The sequence below is a fragment of the Convolutriloba macropyga genome, chromosome 10 (assembly GCF_964194025.1).
Source record: "Convolutriloba macropyga chromosome 10, txConMacr16.3, whole genome shotgun sequence".
NCBI lineage: Eukaryota > Metazoa > Xenacoelomorpha > Acoela > Convolutidae > Convolutriloba > Convolutriloba macropyga.
The window spans coordinates 56,340,076-56,365,933 of NC_134477.1; the positions used below are offsets into that span (position 1 = coordinate 56,340,076).

The 25,858-nt window shown below is 38.0% G+C and overlaps 2 protein-coding genes across 3 annotated transcripts in view; both read left to right on the forward strand.

Annotated features, from left to right (window-relative positions):
* LOC142348733 (prefoldin subunit 1-like) overlaps positions 1-25,858 on the forward strand; it is a 218,590-nt gene that overhangs the window by 23,399 nt on the left and 169,333 nt on the right. The gene's annotated exons all lie outside the window — the stretch shown is intronic.
* On the forward strand, positions 22,949-25,211 carry LOC142348732 (histone H2A). 2 transcript variants are annotated; one of them, XM_075400201.1, is made up of 2 exons: positions 22,949-23,006; positions 24,502-25,211. In XM_075400201.1, exons 1-2 carry the CDS (start codon positions 22,949-22,951, stop codon positions 24,933-24,935), a joined length of 492 nt encoding a protein of 163 aa, XP_075256316.1. In that variant the 3' UTR covers positions 24,936-25,211. The 2 variants fall into 2 exon arrangements, with proteins under 2 accessions (XP_075256316.1, XP_075256317.1); XM_075400202.1 differs by lacking the exon at positions 22,949-23,006 and adding an exon at positions 23,149-23,272.

The window sequence follows — 25,858 nt, forward strand, 5'->3', positions numbered from 1 at the left end:
TACGCACAAACTCGCACGCGCCATCTTGTTTTTTTATCCTACGATTTTTGATATCACTATAATTTTTCCGTTGTTATTTTTGACCAAACTGTACCGTTCATCTCCTTAACCTTTGAAATAAATTTATATTTATCAACTTTATATTAGCAGTGCAAGAAATAGAAGATTGACTAACCAATGTATTCGCTATCACTTTCAATTATTATTCAAATTGTTTTAAGTCAGAACCTGTTTTGTCAAAAGTTTTGTCTGTCTTTCTTAAATGGTATTTTCCGAAAAGTTTATAACCTTGGCCGTCCAGATAGAGGGTCCGGATTTGAGCTGCAATATTGTTCCGCATCAAACCAACTTTTCTTGTCAGCAATCAAGTTCAATTTTTCGTTATAGTCCCAACAACCAGCACATAAATATATATCGGTAACTTCATCTTTTAACAGACATTTTCTGACTCGTTTTCTTAGCCAGGTTTCAGAGTCGTCCGATTGAAGTGGACCGTCGAACCAAATGCCCCATTCATATAAATCATTGCTTTCATTAGTCACGTTTTCACCACATAGACTAGAACTTTCTAGAATATCATAATTCTGATTCAAATACTGATAATCGCAATGCGTGATGTTCGTTGTATTCATTTCGAAATATACACAATTTCCGTCGTTTTTTATTGTACGCAAACAAGACCTGGAAACTTTTTTGTAGTTCAGGTGGCATAATTTCCCGTAGCAGAAACTGAAAGATTGACATTTGCTATCATGAGCACATGCAATCGCGCATTCGGTTCGCCGCCCCGTCACAAATTTGTGAATAATGTCTTCGAATAACAGAACGCCAACTTTGTAATCGGCTTTCCAAGAAACCCTGAAAGGAAAATTTTGGATCTATTGGCGAAATGGTTCCGACTATTTATGGGGAAGCCAAAGAATCGTTGAATCTATTCTGCATCCCCCCCCACCCCCATCTGTTACTAGAGATGTCTTCTGTTTCCGACCCAATTTTCTGACCTTTATGACCTCCAGTTACAAATCATATGTTATTATATGCATGTCAAAAAATAGCACGTGTTACTGGGGGGGGGGGGGGGGGGGCTGAACCTTTACGCTAACAAAGACTGGGGTCCCCAATCGGAATATATCTACTATATACTATATACTATATACTATAAACTGTTTTTACCTTTTGCGCAATTCGGATGAATTCGAAAATCGGCCATGCCATAAAAGCAAAAATAAAACAAAGAAAACGGTCTTAAATTGAACTTTTGCCAAATCTTGCAGAATTAGCTTTTGTTTTCGACTACAAAACATTATCAGTAAATCTATCCTTAACTAATTTAATTTCGAATTTTTTTTTTTGTTTTGATTATACCTTAAGCCAAACTGTCTAGCGCATTGGAATTTTTTAAGGCTCTTATAAGAACGAAAAGTACTTTCGATGTCGCCTGGCGTTGATGAAAAATATCACGCAAAATGATATCAATTCTGTCTTGTATTTTTCATCAACGCCGGGTGGCTCCGAAAGTACTTTCTAGCCCCTCAAGAGAGCTTGTTGTTGCTTCTTTGCAACCTAAAAATTCATGTAAACGAACAATAAAATTTTCCCAACTCCACAGTTTGTCAATTTAAAACTTAGGAAAATCGCCGCTATGTTTGGTTTTGGTTAGACGAAACCGACGAAGTCTTTTTTTTTGTCTAACGAATTACTTTTTTAACATTTTTTTCAACGATCTTACACTTTTTTTCTATAGCATCGTCGGTATGGTCGGTTTTGAAAGTAAGAAATCACCGGTACGTTATATTGAAAATTGTTTTCATGAAATGACTTAATGGAAAATCTTTAGGTTATTTTGTCACAAATTTCGATAAATCGGACCAAAATATCCAAACTTTAAAAATGAAATCATACCGCCAAATAATTTAAATTTTGTCGGTACTTCTACACGAGATTTGATCTGGTCATAAAAATGCAGTACTTAAATACATAATCCGAAGACATTTTTATATTGAAAAAAATGGCATAAATTTTTAATTTTATGAAAAGGGGCCTGAAACGCGTCTTTCAATTCGCCTCAAGTTTTGTAATTCCGACTCTTTGCCGTTTTTATAGAACCATATAAAGTTCTCGAATCAGTCAAAGTAGGCCAATTTCAGCAGCAATTAAAATTTCGACAGCACACTTCAAAAACGAAGGCGAATATTTAGTTTATTTTTGAGCGCCAACTCAGTCAAAAGTTTCAGTATCTTTAATTTTCAGAGAGGTTATTGGCGTTAGTCAGTCAAGAAAATTGGCGTTCGTCAGCAGAATATTGATATTAAGCTACATAAGATCCTTGCCGTTGTTATAAGACAACTTACAAAAACAAGAACTTTTTCCTCACAGTTTCCTTAAAAATGTAGATCAAGTATTGTATTTTACAGAACGGAGAACGTGAGAGGGAGCGAGAATACAGTCTGTCATCGAACAATCGCTAAAAAAGAATAAAATAGTGGTAGGAATATTAGCCGACAGGGGGTTTAGCCGACGAGGAAAAATGGGGAATTCAGCAGACAGCTTGATTTTGATTGGTTGATAAACCCGCGGTGATTAGTGATAAACTAAAATCTATACTCTATGCAAACTGATGTTTCTCTTTTTCTTCCAGGATTTGGAAAAAAACATGACAATTTGACTAAGGAAAAAGCCGGCTTTGCTGACACGTTCCCCCATTTGTGAAAAAATGGGGGAACAATAAGATTTTGTGTTAAAAAATTTTCAGTCTGCATTATGATGAGTCACCTAAATCTCGATTAGTTTCTCGTTATAATACCAACAAGAGTCAAATTATCCCTACTTTGTCTAGTCATTGGAAATGGTGTGCGCTCGGGTTGTCGGCTCAAATTCTCATATCCTGGTTGTCGGCAAACCCTTATCGACCAATTCTGCGATCGCCAAACAAACTGTCTTGGATTAAAAACCAGCTAACAGTTGAATGTTAATCAGGAAATTCTCAATGGGACTTTAAAAAGACGCTTACTCAGCTGTTACAGAGCACAAGTGCAGGCAGCTATTAAAAATATATATCAACTGACTATGATCAATAACAGCTTTACCCTAGTTTAAAACAACACAGTTTTACTCGATCTTGAAAGATTCTTGCAGAAAACAAATAATTTCGAACGAACCGGTAAGAACTAGCAACAAGCCAAAGTTAATCTCGTAAGATTGTGCTAGAAGCTTTTAAGAGTGATTTTTTTTGTAAAAATACAATTTAAGATTAAATTATGAGGCTCCGTAATAATCTATAAACTACTTTTGCGGATAGGTTGAAAATTGCTGTGCGATATTTTTTTTTATTCTCAACTCAAATCTTTGAGACGTGTGTTTTTGAGATATATGAACTGATCGAGACTTCTGGGTAATACTCTTCAGCCTGGAACAATGGTCAGCGATTGCGCATAGACTGATGTAAGGCTAACTATAGTCGGAGCTTTTTCTTAATATAGTAAGAAGAGTACCACAATACTTGCTTTAGCAGCGCCATATAACCTTGCTTTAGACAGGCAAAAGGCAAATCTTAGATGCCGGCAGTTTCAAAAACTGGAGCTGTATATAGTAAAATAGCATTTGAAAACATTGGTTTCAACAATGGTTCAAACAATTATTATAGTGGAAATAATCTAGACACCTTCGGTTCAAAAAGTTCTGATAGTCAACAGCTTCTGAGAAACTATTATAGCCAGCCCGGACTGAACATCAAATCTTAATCAGTACTGGTTCAGAAAAATTGCAAGTCTTGGATCAGTATCGTATTAGAGCTCTGATTATGTCTTTTTTAAGACTTGGAACGTCTTGAATCAAGTCTTGAGTCTTCGCAAGTCTTTTGCAAGTTCCACTACCAAGATCCACTTCAGAATTTTGGGATCAAGTGATGAGTACCGTTTTTTTATGATTGGTTGCCTTGGTTTCATAACGAAATAAAAAGCCGCCATTTACAATAGCTTGCCACAAAAACTCTGCAAAGTGAAAATTCAACCACAAGATAACCCGAGCGCTTCATAGCAAAATGAAGTCACTTGATAACAAAATTCTGATATCGTCCAACCAAAAATTTCTTGAGTGTATAAAATGGAGTAAAAAAAATTGTTTTCGAAGTGAATAAAACCTGGTTGCTCAAAACTTGCCAACTCTTGAAATCTTAACACGTCTTACAAGTCTTAACACTTGAAAACAGACATTTTCTATATGTTGTGCACACTTTCATTTCTCTACGAAAAATTTGAGATTTTTCGTTTTTTTTCTAAATAAAAGTAAAATTGGAATATCTTTTCTTGCTCTTGATAACACGAGGGCGCGCATCTAAAATACACTTTAATTATATTTTTCACAAACTTATTATATAAAACCTGCTTTACATGGAATATGTTGGTTTGCAATATTCAAACATTAGCTATAATTTATTGTTGTTACGCTAAATTTTGTTTTCAAAAATTGAACACTATCTCAATTTCTTTTACTATTTCGAATTGACAGATAAAGAAATCAAGTTGAAACAATTCATGTTGAACTAATCCTTCAGTCACTATTGCTGCGTTTTTTTTATTTATCCTGCTTAATAGAATTTGGTGTTTGTGTCGATGTTTGCAAAACTTCTAAGTTTACTAGAGGTTTGAGGGCGATTCAGTCTTTTCATGATCTGTCACTTTGTGACTTGGTTCCAGTGTGAATATGAAACCTTTTCACTTGAAACTGCGGACGAAGCAGGTCATCAGAGTGTAATTGAAGTCAGTTTGCAATTTACTTCAGTTTCAATTCACATCAATGAACAATGTTTGTTTATGCGTTTGCTTTCCTCAGCTTGCGTTTTCGTGTTGCTGCAATTTTGAAACAATTCAAAACAATGATGTTAGATTGATGGAATCAGCCGAGAAACTTACATTTGACAATGACAAAATAAGATTATCAACTATTTTCAAATATTGATATTGATTAATAATTGATTGAGTTACCCATTAACAGTTATTTTGATTGAAACTCAATTTGTCACAGAATTATTTTTTGGTTTTCTAAAACAATCATTACAACGCCGTGATCCTAATGCTATATGTTTATAGTCCACCACGGCCCAAATATGAAAACGATGACCTTTCCAGTTCATTGGCCATCGCAAAATTATACAATAGTAAAATAATCTGTCTAAATGATATTTTTTTTACTTTATCAAACGCCGTTTATATTAAAACAATTGGGCTTTTTAAAGACAACTGTTTGCTGGCCATACTTCATTGAAAGTTTTAGCGCATATGATTACAATTTTTGGAACGTATTTCAAGAACTCAAAGTATTTTGTATATTCTTTCTCAATGATGCTTGTTCAATGTAACCTTGAACTTTTTCACGAACAGTGTCAATGACATGTTGACTATTGCTCGATTTGGAGAAGAAAGCTGGCAAAATTACAATCATTTCAAAACCTGACGGCAGTATTCGATTTCTCGAAAACCTTTTTCATAACAACAAAACAAGCGAACAATAAGGAATCAATTTTAATTTTACTTTAATAGTACAGAATCATAATCCTCCTAAGCAAATTCCCCATCCCAACAAAATTCATTAATATCATAATTCATTAATAAAAAGAACTATTGTTGATGGGGTTTAAAAACTATGCGAAAGTGAAACAGTTTTCAACTTGGTTGTCTACTCTAGCAATATTTTTTTCCGCCGTTAACCTCAGAATAAATTAGATTACGGTCTGATGCGACCTATTGTCTGTGAAACATTTCACGATCTGATGAGATAGATTTTTTTAGATTCACCTTAGGATAACTTCAGTACAGATCCTTCATATAAACTAATGATCCTCAGACCAGCCTGACTCTGCTTTCAACCTAATTAACCCAATTCCTCTTAATTGGGACAATTTAAAAAAAATTGAAGTCAACTGGTAATTGCAAAATAAGATGATGCTGAAACGATACAAAAGCGAACTTTACAAAATTAGCCTAAAAAGTAAATAATTGAAATGCAACTTGACTTGAAGCTCCTAGTATCAAACAATTTGAACTGTAGTCATAACTGCGGAATATCTTTCTTCAAAGCCATTTTTCAAGCAAAAATTGATCACATTTGTTTAAAGCACCCTTCCAAACAAATTACAATAATATGTCGAATTCTACGTATCATTATATGCAAATCACGAGCATGATATGCAAAAAAACCGCTAAAACACATTTAGGCAAAATTAAAAGAATCCAATTAGCAGCTATTTGATGGATAATGTTGTCTTATCACAGCCATCATCATACAGGAAGACTTACTGCTTTCAGTACTCTTTAGTTTGAGGCTACTTTTGGATAATGAAACGCATGATCTCTTACTTCAGTCGGCAACGGAAGAAAAGGAATTTGATTTAACAGCAATTCTAAACAGTCACCATCCAGGTTGAGGTCCAGACACAAATTTTCATCTGATCAGACTTTTCAGACCAAAATAAACTCTGATCAGACTTTCCAGACACAGAGGGTCATTGATCAGACTTTGAGCACGGTTACAGAGCAGGTTAAAGTCTCGTCCCGCGAAGGAAACAACCTCACAACATTGTTCTACGGGTATAAAACGACCATGGAAATATAATGGAAAAAGCATTATCGGCAAAATACTCTGGGAATACCTCATCGCACGAAGTTTAACTTCTATAATAACCAACAAATGGTAAAAAAAACAACTTGAATCAAGAATGGACTTGCAGTAGGGTTTTCATATTCTAAGTGATTAAACTAATGACTTAACTGCTTCTAATACCACTACTACTAATAACACCAAAATTAAAACTACTACTAAATTTGCCTACGCAAAATCACGTAAGAAGTCAGGGGCGAATAGTGGACTTTTATGAAAATTGGGTCTAGGCTATAAGACAAAGCAGTTACCAATGGCTTGAACGTACTCAACGGATGATCAAAACTTCGAAAATGGAAGAAAAAAAAATAGTTAAAAAATTAAAAAGAGAATTGAAAAGTAATTTTCCTTAATGTTAGAGCAGAAATAGACAGGAACGAGTTACCTGTTGAAAGTAGGTTCCTTTAAACTAAGAATCGATAAGCATTTGAAAGGCTAAAGACATATTTAAGGGGGGGGGGGCATTTCTCAAAACATAAGATCCTATCGTTAAAAGTCTATGATCGGGGTAGCAAAATTTCAACTCTTTATCAGGTCAACTGTCAGGTTGTGAATGTCATGGGAATAAAAATGAGAAGTGCAAAAACCACTCCACTAAGCCCATATCAGCTAAAAACTTCTCTCTGGTGAAACTACTGATTAGCCAAATTCTTTTGTATCATTTCCTTAGATGCTACGCACAACCAATAAAAGACAAAGTTTGTATTGACCACGTGCGTTTGCTACAGTGGTGACAGATAATCAGAGGAAAGAGAAAACAAACAGCCCAATAATATGAGCCATTTTACTGATGTCCGAGCTAAATCTGTTTTGTGGATAATTCACTTCAAACTTGGAGTTTAACGACTCACTCTCAAGACTAAGAGAGGAAACATTAAACACATGATCGTTTATTCCGGTTGCAAAAAGAGTAAAACAAATTTGATTTAACAACAGTTCTAAAAAGTCACCCATGATTGAGCGATGCGATAATGCAGAATTACGTATCTTTCTGCGAAGGACAGAACATCACAACATTGTTTTATTGGCATAAAATTGGCATAAATTAAAATAACTCCTTGAATTATAACGGAAAAGCGCCTTATCTGCAAAATACACTGGTAATACTTCATCACGAAGTTTAATTTCTATAAAGAGAGAATTTTTTTTAAACAAGTAAATTCGAAATATAACCCAGGGGTTAAATATTACAAGTTGAAAATTATATAAACAAAATTAGTACAATGTTAAAAATCAAAATTAGTGGTTCCGTTTTCTAAAGGTAAAAATAACTTTTGAAGCCACCAACGTTCCTTTCCAATGGTACAAGTTTGAATTGTTGGAGGAGATGCTGTTTTAACATGCGTTTAAACTTTGAGCGTGATCTGATAGTCCGGACTTCACGCGGAAGTTTATTTCATTTTTGGAAGCTTCTTTTTTGTATTGATCGACTGCTCGACCTTAAGAGAATTAGCTGTTCAGTTCTGTTGTTTTTTCTTACTAAGACATTACCACTTAGAAAAAACTCTCAGTGCAGTGTGTTTTCAATAATGAAATATCATTCCTAAGTTTTGAAACACTCATCTGGCTTACTAAAAGTTCTGCAGGCAAAATGTCAGATTTTACTAAGAGATCTGTAGATCACTCAAACTTTTTTCTCATATAGCAAACTTTAATACCCCAATTGATTTGTCGATTAATTCGCTGCATTGCAGAGAAATTCAAGTTCTGAAAAAATAGAGCGCTGAATGTTAAATGAGAAAGGACTAGGGATTTGAATAGCATCAATCGAGCTTCCAGAGGTAACTGATAACGTAAAAGGTATATGGATCTAATCGCTGTGGCCGTATTTGATAGGACTTTGTTGAGTTGTACATGGAAATTTAATTTAGAATCAATTATTATACCCGAGTATCTGCGGTGACTTTGTGGTTTAATTTCTTGTCCCCGAAAAACCATTGGATCAAAATTTTCATGTTCCTTCGAGACGCAAAGAAGTTCCGGTGTTCCGATGTTTTACCGGTATTCATGGTTAATTTGTTTTGCTTTAGATAATTATCTGTTTTCTCCAGTATTTCAGAGACACATTTTTCCAGTTCGCTGACATTGTTTCCGCTAAAATGGAAAATTGTGTCATCGGCAAATTGAATTATGTCGAAGTTTCCTTGTACCTTTTCTCGAAAATCATTGTACCTCTTCTCGAAAATTTCAAATAGAGAATTCTCTGTTAGTGAGTGCACCGCAATAATTGGTAAAAAACAACTTGAATCAAGTGTCGAGTTGAAGTAGGGTCATCTTATCCAAAGGGATTAAACTAATGTCTTAACTACTGTTTCTGCTACTTCTAATAACACCACAATCAAAACTACCACTAAGTTTGCCTACGCAAAATTACGTTAGAAGTCAATGGCGAATACCCAACGTTTATAAAACTGTGAATGGACTATCCGATAGAGCAAATACCAATGGCTTGAAAGTACCCAACGGATGATCAAGACTTCGAAAATGGAAAAAAATAGTTAATAATAGAGAATTGAAAAGTATTTTTCCTTAATGTTAGAGCAGAAATAGACAGGAACGAGTTACCTGTTGAAAGTTGGTTCCTTTAAACTAAGAATCGATAAGCATTTGAAAAGCTAAAGACATATTTAAGGGGGGGCATTTCTCAAAACATAAGATCCTATCGTTAAAAGTCTATGATCGGGGTAGCAAAATTTAAACTCTTTATCAGGTCAACTGTCAGGTTGTGAATGTCATGGGAATAAAAATGAGAAGTGCAAAAACCACTCCACTAAGCCCATATCAGCTAAAAACTTCTCTCTGGTGGAACTACTGATTAGCCAAATTCTTTTGTATCATTTCCTTAGATGCGACGCACAACCAATAAAAATATTTGGGAAATATTTGGTTCAAACAATAAGGAGAGAATTAAAAATGAATTACATTACGTTACAGTAGCATAGACGCAAATGAGTTTCCTGTTGAAAATGGGTTTCTTTAGAGCAAGGCTCGATAAGCAATAAAAGGGCTAAAGACATATTTCATGGGCATTTTTAAAATCTGTCATCCTATCGGTAAAAAATCTATACTTGAGTTAGCAAAATCTAAACTCCTCATGGCCTACTGTATGTAGTGGGTATCAAAAGTGTACAAAAATGAGAACTGCAAAAACTACAAGTCTAAGTCCTTTTTAGTTAAAAAAAGTCTCCTGGCTGCTTAAACTACTCACTAGATAAATTCCTTCTCATCATTTCTTTAGGTAAGACGCTCAATCAATAAAAACAAAGGTTGTATTGAGCATGTCCGTTTGCTATCATGGCGGCAGAGATTCAAGGGAAACACATAACACCCAGCCCAATTAAATTAAGCATTATACTGATCTCAAAACCAAATCTGTTTTGTTGAAAACTGGTTTCAAACTGGAGGTTTAACGACTCATTTTAAAGACAAAGAGAAGAAACAGTAAAATTTGTCAAAATATGACAAAAAAAAATTAAAGCACATAGAGAATTTCTGAATTTGTGAACAATATAATAATCATCTTGAATCAAATGTGGAATTGCGGTATTGGCCTCATATCCCAGATGATAATTGCAAGGACTTATCTGCTACTTTTACAATTACAATTACTACTACTACTACTAATAATACTACTACTACTACTACTACTACTACTACTACTACTACTACTACTACTACTACTACTAATACTACTACTACTACTACTACTACTACTACTACTACTACTACTACTACTACTACTTTTACTACTACTACTACTACTAATAATAATAATAATAATAATAATAATAATAATAATAATAATAATAATAATAATAATAAAAATAATAATAATAATAATAATAATAATAATAATAATAATAATAATAATAATAATAGTAATAATAATAATAATAATAATAAGAATAATAATAATAGTTATAATAATAAAATAATAATAATAATAATAATAATAATAATAATAATAATAATAATAATAATAATAATGATAATAATAATAATAATAATAATAATAAAAATAATAATAATAATAATAATAATAATAATAATAATAATACTATTAATACTACTACTACTACTACTACTACTACTACTACTACTACTACTACTACTACTACTACTACTACTACTACTACTACTACTACTACTACTACTACTACTACAACTACTACTACTACTACTACTACTACTACTACTACTACTACTACTACTACTGTTTCAACATTTTAATTCCAAATATGAAATAAAGGCACGGTTGGCACAAATACAAACAAAACAAGAAGAGTTATTTGTTTGGTTATTCTGTGAAGTGCTGTACGACGAAATTGTTGAAGGCATTCTTTGACCCGGTTGCTGCTTTCTCCTGCAATCTGGTGAACGATACTTTTTTTCGTACACAGTCTCCTTCGATTTGACTCATCCACGTTTTCCATTGCCCCCCAGGAGCGCGTCTAGCATGGACGTATTGATCGGGCGGGTCCCAATCGAAGGCACTGCGGGCTAATCTTCCTGGTTCCGTTCTCTGGATGTGTCCGTACCATTTTATCCGTTTGAGCATGATCATCGTGGATAGTTGGGGCATTCGTGATCTTGACATAATTTCTTCGTTTGTTGCTTTCTCCAGATATGACACACGTAGAATTCTCCGAAGACAACCACAGTGGAAACTCTCAAGTTTTCTCTCCATTAATTTCGAAAGAGTCCAAGTCTCTGAGCTGTACAGCACGGCTGATAAAACGAGTGCTTTGTACAAATTGCACTTGAGGTGCACGCTGAGCTGCTTGCTCTTCCAGAGATTTTGGAAGTTAGCAAACCGTTTTCTACCTTCTGCAAGTTTGCAATTGACTTCCTGCAGGTCTCCATGCTTGAGGCTGACCTATGATCCGAGATACTTGAACGCTTCTATGTTTTCAAACTCGTTTCCGAGAACATCTTGTACTTTGCAGGAAAACACGCGTGTGGCAACTGCTTTAGGTTTGCCACAGTATCTCGATTGGTGAACTTTTCGGCCATTGACTGTTTTGAACTTTCTTTCATACTTGTCACAGGTAAGGCTCGCCTCTAGTTGCTCGAACTTTGACTTGTCGACGACATCCTTTGACAAACCGGCTTTGCAGAATCTTGTTTGGTGCACTTTGCGTCCGGTAACTGTACTGAATTGCCGCTGACAATTCTGATATCTTAAAGACTCTTGGTCAGCCACCACTGACCGACTCTCATTTTCTAGCGACTCTGAATCTGCTACCGCAGATTGTTGTTGTGAAGCTACCAACGCTGGTTTAGCCACCGCTAAGCTTTTCAATCTTAGCTTCCGGCCATCTTGTGTTTCGAACCAGCCCGCTTTCTTTTTCGTTCCCAGCAGCACCTCCGTGCTGATGGTTAGTCGTGACTGGCTAGATGTCTCTGCCAGGAGTCCTAGTTTGCCTTTATGTGTTCCAGTGAGTATCTCCACGTTCTGTTGGATACTAGGCATTGCAACAACATTTGGGCTGTTGCATTTTACGCCCATATTCTTTGTTTTGGCCACATTAATCTTCAGACCAGCGGCTTCCGCAAGGGCCTTGATTCGATGTAGGTTTTCTTGCACCTCACTGTCTGAGACCCCCACGAGAGCAACATCATCAGCAAAATCTAAGTCAGCCACCAATCTCCCAATGTCTAATCCTCCATGCACCGAGTTAGCCAAAATGTAGTTGATGACAAGGCCGAATAGGATTGGGGACCACACATCACCCTGCCTAACGCCCGATCTGACATCAAATAAGCGTCCTTTCTCACCTTCGGCTTTGACTCGACATTTGAATCCATCATAGCTGTTTCTTATGATGTTTATCACTTTTTGCGGAAGACCATAGTGTTTCATTATCTGGTACATCTGCTCACGATCGACAGAATCGAATGCCGCTCGAAAGTCAATGAAACAAAAGCTAATATCCAATTGAAACGCCATTGATTTCTCTATTATTTGACGCAGGGCAAAGAGTTGATCGGCGCATCCTCTGCTTTTTCTGAAGCCGCACTGCTCTTCCCTTAAGACGCGATCCACTGAATCTTTGCATCGATTGAGAATAACGGAAGCGAACACTTTGCCTGGTACTGACAATAGAGATATCCCTCGGTGGTTCGAACACTCTGAGCTCTTTCCTTTTCTCTTGTATAATGGGACAATTTCTGCTACCTTCCAGTCATCGGGCAGAACTTCCGTTGACCAACACTTATCTATGATGTCCCAGAGCCACTCGACAATACCCTTGTGTGCTTTCAACATCTCACAGGAAATGTTATCGGGTCCACTTGCCTTGCCATTCTTCAACCTGTGGACAGCTTCAAGCACTTCTTCAAATCAAATTGGGCTCAGGTCAATCGACAAGCTTTCAGCGGCTTCTTCGGGATCCAATCTCGTACTGCAACTGGATGTTGAGGGATTCAGGAGTTGACTAAAATGTTCCGTCCAGCGTTCAAGTCGTTCCTCTTTCGTCCGTAAGTTGACGCCAGTGCTTGAAACTAATTTGGTCAACTGGGGACTCCAGTTTCGGCAAATCTGCTGTGATGCCCCAAAAACCTCCTTCAAGTTGCCTCTGTCCGCAAAGCTCTGCACTTCTTGGCCTTTGCGTTCAAGCCATGCCCGTTTGTCTGCACGTAGAGCTTTTCTGACTTCCTTACAGCAGTTTGTGAACTCTAACAACGCCACCGCGCTGCTGTGTTTCTTCAACTGTAGATCAGCTCGTTTCCGGATAAGTTCCAGAGAATCTGGAGAAATCCAAGGTTTGTTCACTCGCTTGTCCGGAAGGAGGCATTTCACTGCTGCTTGGTTCAGGGCTTTTCGAAAATTGTCCCAAGACTGCTCTGTATTCTCGAAATCGCCGCTCTTATCAAGATGTAACTTGACCTCCTGCGTGAATAAGTCACGCGTTGTTTCATCTTGCAGCTTTGCAGAACTGATTCTGGGCGTGAAACATGGCTTTTTAGACAAAAGTTTCATAGATACTTCCGCAATGACCAGTTCATGATCGGTAATTGTGGTTTTCCCTCTTCTGGTCCTCACATTCGTCAGACATCCTCTGTATCTCTCCGCAAACAGAATGTGATCCAGCATCTTTTTTCAACAACTCGGATCGGGAGGGTTGTAGGTGTACCGATGCACTTGCCGATGCTGGAACCATGTACCACCTACGAGCAATTTGTGTGAAGTGCAAAATGATAACAACTTTTCCGAGTTTTCATTTTCTTCACCCATTCCAAGCGGGCCTCTGCAGCTCATGGTGTCATTCAACTGGTGTCCAGGCTCTGCATTGAGGTCACCGATGACACAAATACGCTCCCTATGTTTGAAGCTGGAAACTAGGTCTGAAAGTTGACTCCAAAACAAATCCTTCTCTTGGAGACTAGCTTCATTCGTAGGTGCGTAGCAGACAACAACAGCTAGATTGGCTCTCCTCCGAGCCGCGAACTTGACGTAGCAAATACGTTCACTTAGAGCCACTTGTTCTACGATGCTGTTTATCAATGACTTCTTTACAGCAACGCCCACTCCTCCTTGTCTCGACCTTACACCAGACAACCACGAGTCAGACAGGTAGAGCTTGTGGTCTCCGAGATCAATTTCTTGCTCCTGCAATCTCGTCTCCTGCACTCCCAGAATATCCAACTTGTATTGTGCCAGATCCATTTTCAAAGCCTCTAAAGATTCGGCTTGGGTCAGTGTTCTGACGTTTAAAGTTGCAATTCTGAGTTGGTTCCTCGGGAGATTCTTAGCACCCCTTACCCGGGACTCGGGGCCATGGTTGAATGTACTCATTGCTTTGGTGTTTGAAGGCTGAGATACGACTAGTTGCGCCACAAACTAGAAGACCAGTGCCTCGTTAGCTCGACCATGTGAGCGGAGAGCCGCAGCACATGACCTACCCCCAGGGGACACCACGTGGAGGTGAGGTTGGATTTTGTCCCCCACTACTACTACTACTACTACTACTACTACTACTACTACTACTACTACTACTACTACTACTACTACTACTACTACTACTACTACTACTACTACTACTACTACTACTACTATTACTACTGCTGCTACTACTACTACTACTACTGTTTCAACACTTTAATTCCAAATATGAAATAAAGGCACGATTGGCAACAAATACAAACAAAACAAGAAGAGTTATTTGTTTGGTTATTCTGTGAAGTGCTGTACGACGAAATTGTTGAAGGCATTCTTTGACCCGGTTGCTGCTTTCTCCTGCAATCTGGTGACCGATACTTTGTTTCGTACACAGTCTCCTTCGATTTGACTCATCCACGTTTTCCGTTGCCCCCCAGGAGCGCGTCTAGCATGGACGTATTGATCGGGCGGGTCCCAATCGAAGGCACTGCGGGCTAATCTTCCTGGTTCCATTCTCTGGATGTGTCCGTACCATTTTATCCGTTTGAGCATGATCATCGTGGATAGTTGGGGCATTCGTGATCTTGACATAATTTCTTCGTTCGTTGCTTTCTCCAGATATGACACACGTAGAATTCTCCGAAGACAACCACAGTGGAAACTCTCAAGTTTTCTCTCCATTAATTTCGAAAGAGTCCAAGTCTCTGAGCTGTACAGCACGGCTGATAAAACGAGTGCTTTGTACAAATTGCACTTGAGGTGCACGCTGAGCTGCTTGCTCTTCCAGAGATTTTGGAAGTTAGCAAACCGTTTTCTACCTTCTGCAAGTTTGCAATTGACTTCCTGCAGGTCTCCATGCTTGAGGCTGACATATGATCCGAGATACTTGAACGCTTCTGTGTTTTCAAACTCGTTTCCGAGAACATCTTGTACTTTGCAGGAAAACACGCGTGTGGCAACTGCTATAGGTTTGCCACAGTATCTCGATTGGTGAACTTTTCGGCCATTGACTGTTTTGAACTTTCTTTCATACTTGTCACAGGTAAGGCTCGCCTCTAGTTGCTCGAACTTTGACTTGTCGACGACATCCTTTGACAAACCGGCTTTGCAGAATCTTGTTTGGTGCACTTTGCGTCCGGTAACTGTACTGAACTGCCGCTGACAATTCTGACATCTTAAAGACTCTTGGTCAGCCACCACTGACCGACTCTCATTTTCTAGCGACTCTGAATCTGCTACCGCAGATTGTTGTTGTGAAGCTACCAACGCTGGCTTAGCCACCGCTAAGCTTTTCAATCTTAGCTTCCGGCCATCTTGTGTTTCGAACCAGCCCGCTTTCTTTTTCGTTCCCAGCAGCACCTCCGTGCTGATGGTTAGTCGTGACTGGCTAGATGTCTCTGCCAGGAGTCCTAGTTTGCCTTTATGTGTTCCAGTGAGTATCTCCACGTTCTGTTGGATACTAGGCACTGCAACAACATTTGGGCTGTTGCATTTTACGCCCATATTCTTTGTTTTGGCCACATTAATCTTCAGACCAGCGGCTTTCGCAAGGGCCTCGATTCGATGTAGGTTTTCTTGCACCTCACTGTCTGAGACCCCCACGAGAGCAACATCATCAGCAAAATCTAAGTCAGCCACCAATCTCCCAATGTCTAATCCTCCATGCACCGAGTTAGCCAAAATGTAGTTGATGACAAGGCCGAATAGGATTGGGGACCACACATCACCCTGCCTAACGCCCGTTCTGACATCAAATAAGCGTCCTTTCTCACCTTCGGCTTTGACTCGAAATTTGAATCCATCATAGCTGTTTCTTATGATGTTTATCACTTTTTGCGGAAGACCATAGTGTTTCATTATCTGGTACATCTGCTCACGATCGACAGAATCGAATGCCGCTCGAAAGTCTATGAAACAAAAGCTAATATCCAATTGAAACGCCATTGATTTCTCTATTATTTGACGCAGGGCAAAGAGTTGATCGGCGCATCCTCTGCTTTTTCTGAAGCCGCACTGCTCTTCCCTTAAGACGCGATCCACTGAATCTTTGCATCGATTGAGAATAACGGAAGCGAACACTTTTCCTGGTACTGACAATAGAGAGATCCCTCGGTGGTTCGAACACTCTGACCTCTTTCCTTTACTCTTGTATAATGGGACAATTTCTGCTACCTTCCAGTCATCGGGCAGAACTTCCGTCGACCAACACTTATCTATGATGTCCCAGAGCCACTCGACAATACCCTTGTGTGCTTTCAACATCTCACAGGAAATGTTATCGGGTCCACTTGCCTTGCCATTCTTCAACCTGCGGACAGCTTCAAGCACTTCTTCAAATCGAATTGGGCTCAGGTCAATCGACAAGCTTTCAGCTGCTTCTTCGGGATCCAATCTCGTACTGCAACTTGATGTTGAGGGATTCAGGAGTTGACTAAAATGTTCCGTCCAGCGTTCAAGTCGTTCCTCTTTCGTCCGTAAGTTGACGCCAGTGCTTGAAACTAATTTGGTCAACTGGGGACTTCAGTTTCGGCAAATCTGCTGTGATGCCCCAAAAACCTCCTTCAAGTTGCCTCTGTCCGCAAAGCTCTGCACTTCTTGGCCTTTGTGTTCAAGCCATGCCCGTTTGTCTGCACGTAGAGCTTTTCTGACTTCCTTACAGCAGTTTGTGAACTCAAACAACGCCACCGCGCTGCTGTGTTTCTTCAACTGTAGATCAGCTCGTTTCCGGATAAGTTCCAGAGAATCTGGAGAAATCCAAGGTTTGTTCACTCGCTTGTCCGGAAGGAGGCATTTCACTGCTGCTTGGTTCAGGGCTTTTCGAAAATTGTCCCAAGACTGCTCTGTATTCTCGAAATCGCCGCTCTTATCCAGATGTAACTTGACCTCCTGCGTGAATAAGTCACGCGTTGTTTCATCTTGCAGATTTGCAGAACTGATTCTGGGCGTGAAACATGGCTTTTTAGACCAAAGTTTCATAGATACTTCCGCAATGACCATTTCATGATCGGTAATTGTGGTTTTCCCTCTTCTGGTCCTCACATTCGTCAGACATCCTCTGTATCTCTCTGCAAACAGAATGTGATCCAGCATCTTTTTTCGACAACTCGGATCGGGAGGGTTGTAGGTGTACCGATGCACTTGTCGATGCTGGAACCATGTACCACCCACGAGCAATTTGTGTGAAGTGCAAAATGATAACAACTTTTCCGAGTTTTCATTTTCTTCACCCATTCCAAACGGGCCTCTGCAGCTCATGGTGTCATTCAACTGGTGTCCAGGCTCTGCATTGAGGTCACCGATGACACAAATACGCTCCCTATGTTTGAAGCTGGAAACTAGGTCTGAAAGTTGACTCCAAAACAAATCCTTCTCTTGGAGACTAGCTTCATTCGTAGGTGCGTAGCAGACAACAACAGCTAGATTGGCTCTCCTCCGAGCCGCGAACTTGACGTAGCAAATACGTTGACTTAGAGCCACTTGTTCTACGATGCTGTTCATCAATGACTTCTTTACAGCAACGCCCACTCCTCCTTGTCTCGACCTTACACCAGACAACCACGAGTCAGACAGGTAGAGCTTGTGGTCTCCGAGATCAATTTCTTGCTCCTGCAATCTCGTCTCCTGCACTCCCAGAATATCCAACTTGTATTGTGCCAGATCCATTTTCAAAGCCTCTAAAGATTCGGCTTGGGTCAGTGTTCTGACGTTTAAAGTTGCAATTCTGAGTTGGTTCCTCGGGAGATTCTTAGCACCCCTTACCCGGGACTCGGGGCCATGGTTGAATGTACTCATTGCTTTGGTGTCTGAAGGCTGAGATACGACTAGTTGCGCCACAAACTAGAAGACCAGTGCCTCGTTAGCTCGACCATGTGAGCGGAGAGCCGCAGCACATGACCTACCCCCAGGGGACACGACGTGGAGGTGAGGTTGGATTTTGTCCCCCACTACTACTACTACCACTACTACTACTACTACTACTACTACTACTACTACTACTACTACTACTACTACTACTACTACTACTACTACTACTACTGCTACTACTACTACTACTACTACTACTACTACTACTACTACTACTACTACTACTACTACTACTACTACTACTACTACTAATACTACTACTACTGATACAACACTTGAATTCCTTAAAAAAAATAGGCACCCTTTCAGGATATTCAAACATTGATTATGAGCACAATTGTAAAAGTAAAATGATTATATTAGGTCAACGCGAACTTGTTTACTAAGAAAAAAAATTTTTTTTGAAGAATTTTTTGAAGACTGATCTCGAATAAGTCTTAGCTCTTACTTGAACCACAGAAAATGCAATTTAGTTTTTTTTTGCAGTGATTTGGTAGCTGATGTAACCATGCCTTTTGCTATCCTGAGACAGTTTCCACGGCTTTTGGATAATGCTCAGTGTTTTTCCACTCATAAAAATTTCATTGGCAGTCGTAAGATCTTCATTTTCTGCACATGTCTAAACTATTTTATACGTCTAACCATGATTATTTCGCCTATGGCTGCCATCTGCGTTTTGCGGGGCACAGACTGGCTTGCTATTTTTTGTCATGTAAGACAGACAAAATATGAGACGTAGTTATTTGCTGTGAAAACTCTCGAGCTTTCTCCAACACTTTGCTGATTGTCCATGTCTCTGATCTGTGCAACACTGCTGACAAAATAAATGATCTGTAAAGTTTGCTCTTCAATGTTGTCACTAATTGAATATTTTAACAGATGTTCGAAAAGTCAGTGAAGCGTTGTCTACCTTCAACCAATCTGCAGCTATATTTCTGCATCACCGTCCTTTAAACTGACAAACTGACGTAGGATTCTTGATACTTTGAAGATTCAATTCTATCAAATTCTGTACTGGAATGCTCTCCTTCAAACTGCTAGAAAAAATTTTAGTAATATCAAGTTACTTCTGGGAAAATTAATTTACTGTTTTGTTTCATAATTAAACTGATATCACTCAGAAAGAAAAAATTGTCTATAAAAACATTACATTGATTAAAAAAACGAACGTCTTTGGACATTGCATTCAGATTTAACTTCGCAGAGTCAGGTTCAAAAATAAAAAAATGATTTGCAAAGTTCATAAACTTGTCTTTGACTCTATCTATTAAATTGTACCGGATTCAGCTTGCTGATGAATTTTCTCGTTGTTAAAAAGATCTGAATATCGCCCAATTTTTGCAGTCTACTTGCAAAAGTTTGAGTGATGTTTCCTCTGTATTGAACAAAAACATCCGTTTAGGCTCCGTTTTGTTGAGAAACAAAAAAAAGTTTTGAGATGTTGTTCATTTGTGGGGGCTTTTGTTTAAAGTTTTTCTTCGTGACTATATTATCCAACGTCTTAACAGTACTGGAACACCACTCAGTTGGATACTGATTTTCTGTCCAGATATCTTGGTTTTTCTTAAGTGCTACATCAAAAAATGGCCAGTCACTGTGTGCAGTGAAAATTCTGTCCCTCATTTTAATTGCATGTACCGTCCGTCACATTAATTGTACATAAATTGAGTTGCTGGGTTTTAGCTGTTGGACTTTGGAGTTGGATTTTAGCTGATGATGCTGGATATAGACAAAACAATTGGAAATATTGTTTTACAATGGACTTAGTCTTTCAAATTTAGTCAAAGAGTTAAAATAGACATTTGTTAAAACAAGGCTCGGCTTCGAGGAATGTTTAAAAAACGGACTTATCAAAGTTGATCAAGGTAATTCACCACTGCTATGGCGGCCGATATTTGAACGGACCGAAAATAAGGATTTTATGCAGTCGATGAGAGCCATTTTTACAGCTGAGTAAAGTAGTAGTAGTAGTAAAAGTACTAGCTCTAGTAGTAGTAGCAATAAAAAAACTCAATTCCAAAACAGGAGTGAAAAGATCATTTAGTCCAGGCATCAAGAGAAATTAAAAGCCACAATTTTTACAAAAACATTTTACAAAATAAAAAAACGAGAAATCAATGTTAAAATGAGTAAGTTTATCAACTAGAAAATTAGGTACTCTAGTACGAAATATGCCAAGCGGAATTTCAAATTTAAAAACCTTCAGTTTTAGCAGTTCAACTGCACATCTGGTGGCCCTGACAAAAAAGTTATCTTCAGAGCAAAACTTCTGCGTTTTAGGCACGCTAAAGAGTCCAATAGCCGATGACCTCGTGTTGAAAAAACTATTTTGTATTTCACTCTCAACCTCCGCTTGTTTATTGGCCATTTTCCAAAGCAGCATCATGTCTGATTGAATCTTCTGGTAGCAAACTGGTAAGAAAAAAAGTCTCTGAAGTGCAGAAAATTAATCGCGATCAGAAAAAATCCATCTGAAAACTCTTGATTGAAATTTCTCCAGCTTGCGCATATAGATTACGGAAGGCTGCTATACAGAACAAACGTAAGGAAAGATGGAGAGGACGAGGTTTTGATACAATAAAAGTTTCTTCCTTACTGAGATCATGAAAGGCACGTTTCGCTTTATGAAATAGTAAATCTTTTAGCATTCAGCTAATTTTGTATCAATGTGAATCTGCCAGCTGAAATTATTTGATATGGTGAAGCCAAGGTCTTCAATAAATTCAAAATAATCCAGTGCTGTCTCACCAAGTTTTACTACCTGCGAACGGTCAAAATTCAAAGGTAAAATTTGACATTTAGACGGATGAAAGCTCAAGCAATTTAAAACTGACAATTGCTGTAAGGCGTTAAAGTCTTGCTGTATTAGTTGTTCCTCTTAGCATGTGAAAAATTTCAAATCATCAGCGTACAGAAAATATGATCTATGTGAGATTATTTTTGGCATATCATTGATAAATAACAGAAAAAGAAGTGGTCCAAGGACACTGCCTTGTGGTACACCAGATGTCACATTCCAGAAAGGAGAGAAAGTGTCATTCACTTTGACGCACTGTAGGCGATCAGAAAGATTAGACTAAAAAAGCACCATAAAACGAGGACAAAAGCCAAGAACTTGAAGTTCAGACAGCAATAAGTGATGAGGAACAGTGTCAAAGGCCTTCTGATGTCAAAATAAACTGAAAGTGCAGGAGAACTATTGAGATTTATAAACAACATCTAAGTAATCAATAATTTGAGTTACATTGCTCCTTAATTTCTTGAATCCGTATTGCTGTTTGCAAATTAAAAACTTCAGCTTTGGATAAACAAAATTAAAGAAAATATGTTCGAATACCAACAAAAATTTACATAAAATATTTATTGGACGATAGTTTTCAACCAAATTCAGTGGTCCCGTCTTATGTAAGGGCGTAATATACGATATCTTCCATAAAGAAGGCCAGGTGCATTTTTTGGTAACCCAGTAAAAGAGTTGTTGAACTGCTGGAGATAAAAAAATTGCACACTCACGAAGAACGAATGAAGGAATTTTATCAGCACCCATAGAGCTCGAATCATCACAGCGCAATAATAAGCTTCTTATCTCTGTTTCTCAAAACGGTACGTTGTCTATACACAACTCTGGCAAAAGCTCATGAAATGCTCGCACACCATTTTTAATTTTGGGAGAAAAAACGGAACCAAAGAAAGTATTACAACCATCAGATCTAGAGGACAGAGACACTCCGCTAAAAACATAACAGACGGTAAAGATTTACTGAAGCCAAGTGCTCTCAGCGGCCTAAAACAGTGATAAGAGCATGAAAAGTTGAGTTTTTTTCAATTTGCTTGTCCAATTCAATCGACTCGTTAAGAGATTTTTTAAATTCTCTTTGTTTTAGTGAGAGCATAAGTGTCCAACTTTTTGTAAGCTTACGCAGGTTAGTCTCTTTCTGATACAGGATATGCATTGTATGTGGGGAGAAAAATATTAGCGCATTACGTAGCATAGCTCCTTTCATTTTAACACATTGACTGAAGCTTTATTGCAGATTAAAATTACCAGTGATCAAGATAGCCCAAAGTCTTTATATCGCTGAAATTTGAACAAGTCAAAAAAAGAAATGTCGAAAGCTTTGGCATTGAATGACGAGCGTGAAAAACCTGATTTAAATATAGCATCAATCAGTTCGAAGTTACAAGAAAAGAAGATCGGGTAATGATCGGAAAATTTTGGTTCCAATAGATACAGGTAATTGCTCAACAATAGACAAGATAAGATCCAACGTGTTGTGACCTTTTTGAGTGGGACCGCTAACAAATTGACTCAAAACAAGTTCGTCAATTAAATCTAAAAACTTAACTTCCTGAGAATTAATCGATGTAAGTGTTTCCCAATTGATACCGTGAAGATTAAAATCACCGATCACATAAATATTAAACGTTGTCTTAGGCGAATAGTTGCTGACTAAACATTTGGTTTTCATTAGGTATTCATTTAGGCAATCAGTGAGCAATTCGATGTTGAAGTGAAATGGAGATCCGACTGGAGTTTTGTTTGTCAATATGAAAAACGACGGTATGCTATCTAGAAGACCACACGCAACAGAGAAAGGATATTGTGGTAATTTAACATGAATTATTTGTGTTTGGATGCAATTAGAAGCAGCAATGAGAACACGTCCGTGTTCCCGTTTGCTGCTATTGGAACCTGACATAACGTTGAAATGAGGTCCGAGTAATACCTCTGAATCAGAAATGCTTTCAGGTAGCCATGTTTCAGTTAAAAATATTAAGGAAATTGATGCTATTGTCATTATTCTACCCAATTCTTGATGTTTGGACAAGCTGCAAATTGACTGACAATTAAGAAGCAAGCATTTGGCTAGTGTTAGTAAATTACTGCTCATTTGAGACTTCACGCCCTTGATAATAAAGTTTCAAATTCTTTATCCGAAAGTCTTCTTTAATTTTTTCTTCCTGATGAGTTATATGGAAGCGTTTCCCGAGGACATCTTTCTCCTGTCTTTCACTGGATGTCAGAAATTTCTTTATGCACACAGGTTTTACAAAATTTTGCAGGTAGACTTCTGGGAGAGCAATTCTGAAGGAAAAGAGGATTGGAAGTTGTGATAAGTATAGGACGGCAGTTTCGCTTTTGTTTGTTCAGGGGATGGACTTTTTTGCCAAGTCGTCTGACACCTGTCACATTGCCGTCGCACGCTAACCACATATGCCGCTCACTTAAGTCCCTAATCTGTTTTAATTATAAGTTCACTGGTTAAACTACTTGGTACGCTAAATTCTTTTGAATTTTCAATGGGTACCAAGCTCATTAGGTACCACACATCATTGAAAGGTATAATTTATTGATCACGGGTAGGCTGCTATAAGTTAATTGATCTGGCGTTCTTTTCTATAACAGCTTCAATGTCATCTTATAGCCTATCATCACAGGATGCCTCCAATTATTTCACCAAGAATGCTCCCGTAATTATTTCAGATTTTCTTTGCTAAGACTTCTGTTACTAGTAAATTTGAAGTAGACGTTTGCAAGAAAAATCAGATTTCCAAGCTGTATACCAATATCTTAAGTGTCATTGCCAGAATAGTGTATCCAGAATCTTGAGTGTTATTCGCGCTGAATCGATAAACTTGTAGACTGAAACCTTAGTAAACATGTTTTACACCCAGAAAAAATTTTTGCCTATGCACCTCTTTTAACGTCAAAGCGGATTATTCTGTTTCGGCACCTCAGTGTTTTTTTACGCCCCCAGTTACAAATTATATGTTGTTATATAGCACGTTACTAAGTTAAAAAAATAGGGGTGGGTGGGCAAAACAGAATAGATCCTTCAAAGCTTGAAATTAGACACACAAATCAAATATTATCGAGTTCTCGATTTGGATGCTTTCCGTTTGTGTCCCGAGTGCCTTATGCACCCCCCAGATAATACAGAGCACGTGTCATTACATAGTAAATCATTTGTGTAAAAATATATGGCACGTGCGTCGTGGGGGGGGGGGGGGGGGTGGGTGCAAACGGAAAAGAACTGCTCTCTTGGAATCGTTTAATAATTTTGAATAGTTTTATTAGCTGCATATGAAGCTGATTTTAGATATTTGGTGTGTGAATATGTCTGGTAAAGGAAAAGCCAAGACTGGTGGAAAAATTGGAATCAAATCAAAAAGCAGATCTGCACGAGCAGGACTGCAGTTTCCTGTTGGAAGGATTCATCGATTCTTGCGAAAAGGAAATTACGCTGAGCGAATCGGCGGAGGAGCTCCTGTGTACATTGCAGCTGTTATGGAATATTTGTGCGCTGAGATCTTAGAGCTGGCTGGAAATGCAGCAAAAGACAACAAAAAGTCTAGAATCATTCCAAGGCATATTCAACTAGCCATCAGAAATGATGAAGAGTTGAACAAACTGTTACAAGGGGTCACTATTGCCCAGGGCGGTGTACTGCCGAATATCCAGGCAGTTCTGTTGCCCAAGAAAACTTCATCAAGCTCCTCAAAAGTACCGAAACCCCAGAGCCAAGAAATGTAACAGGCAGACAACATTTAGGATATCTTTTCTACATTCTGGATGAGCTAAACCAACGAGCCAACATGTATTTTCGCCGTCTCTGATTTATGTTGAATATTTATTCCCTCCTGAGAAAATTTGCAATATAACTGTCGTGCTATGATCTCTATATTAAAGTTCTTTAGTTTCATTTAAATTGTCGCATCTAAGTAAATCCTTCTTAGTCTGTGCGCTAATTATTTTTTGTTATTTTTTAGAAGCTTCTCGATTGATGACTGAATAAACATTAACTTATTATTATTTTTCCGATAGCTAAGATAAGAATGCGAGAGAGTTAACTTGATTTTTTTTTGCAGGAAAACCATTCTGAGATTTATTTTTCTCGTTGAACATCTGAGGCTCTCAGAGCTATGTAATTGAATTTATGTATTTTGGGGCAAGTTATTGATAGGGTTTTAATGTTTTTATTAATAGCCGTACAGCGATAGCTGGGGCTATTATTGGCCTTCTCTTGGGTTTTTTTTACAATTCAAAGAATTTGAATTGCATTGCGGCGCTGTCTTTTTTTTCTTTAAGATCTGTTCACACATTTTCATGATTTTTGAAGTCAAATTGGAGTACTGATTTTGATCACGCCGATACAGGAAATGGAGCGAAAAAGCTAGTGGTTTTGCGGCGTCAATTTTTTTTGCTCTAATTTTAAAGTAGAGTGCGAAAATGGTTTTGGAACAAAAATTCGGTTTCTCGGTAGTCGTTTTTTGTTCACATGTGGCAATTTCACTCTGATTTTTTCTGTTTCCATTTTTTGGATCGGATTTTTTTCTAAATGGTTTTCCCAATCCATTCACAGCTCATTCTAGGCCTAGTTTTTTGTTTTAATTAAATTTTCATTTCTGGCTAGTGGTTTTTTGTTCACATGCGGCATTTTGACATTGATTTTTTGT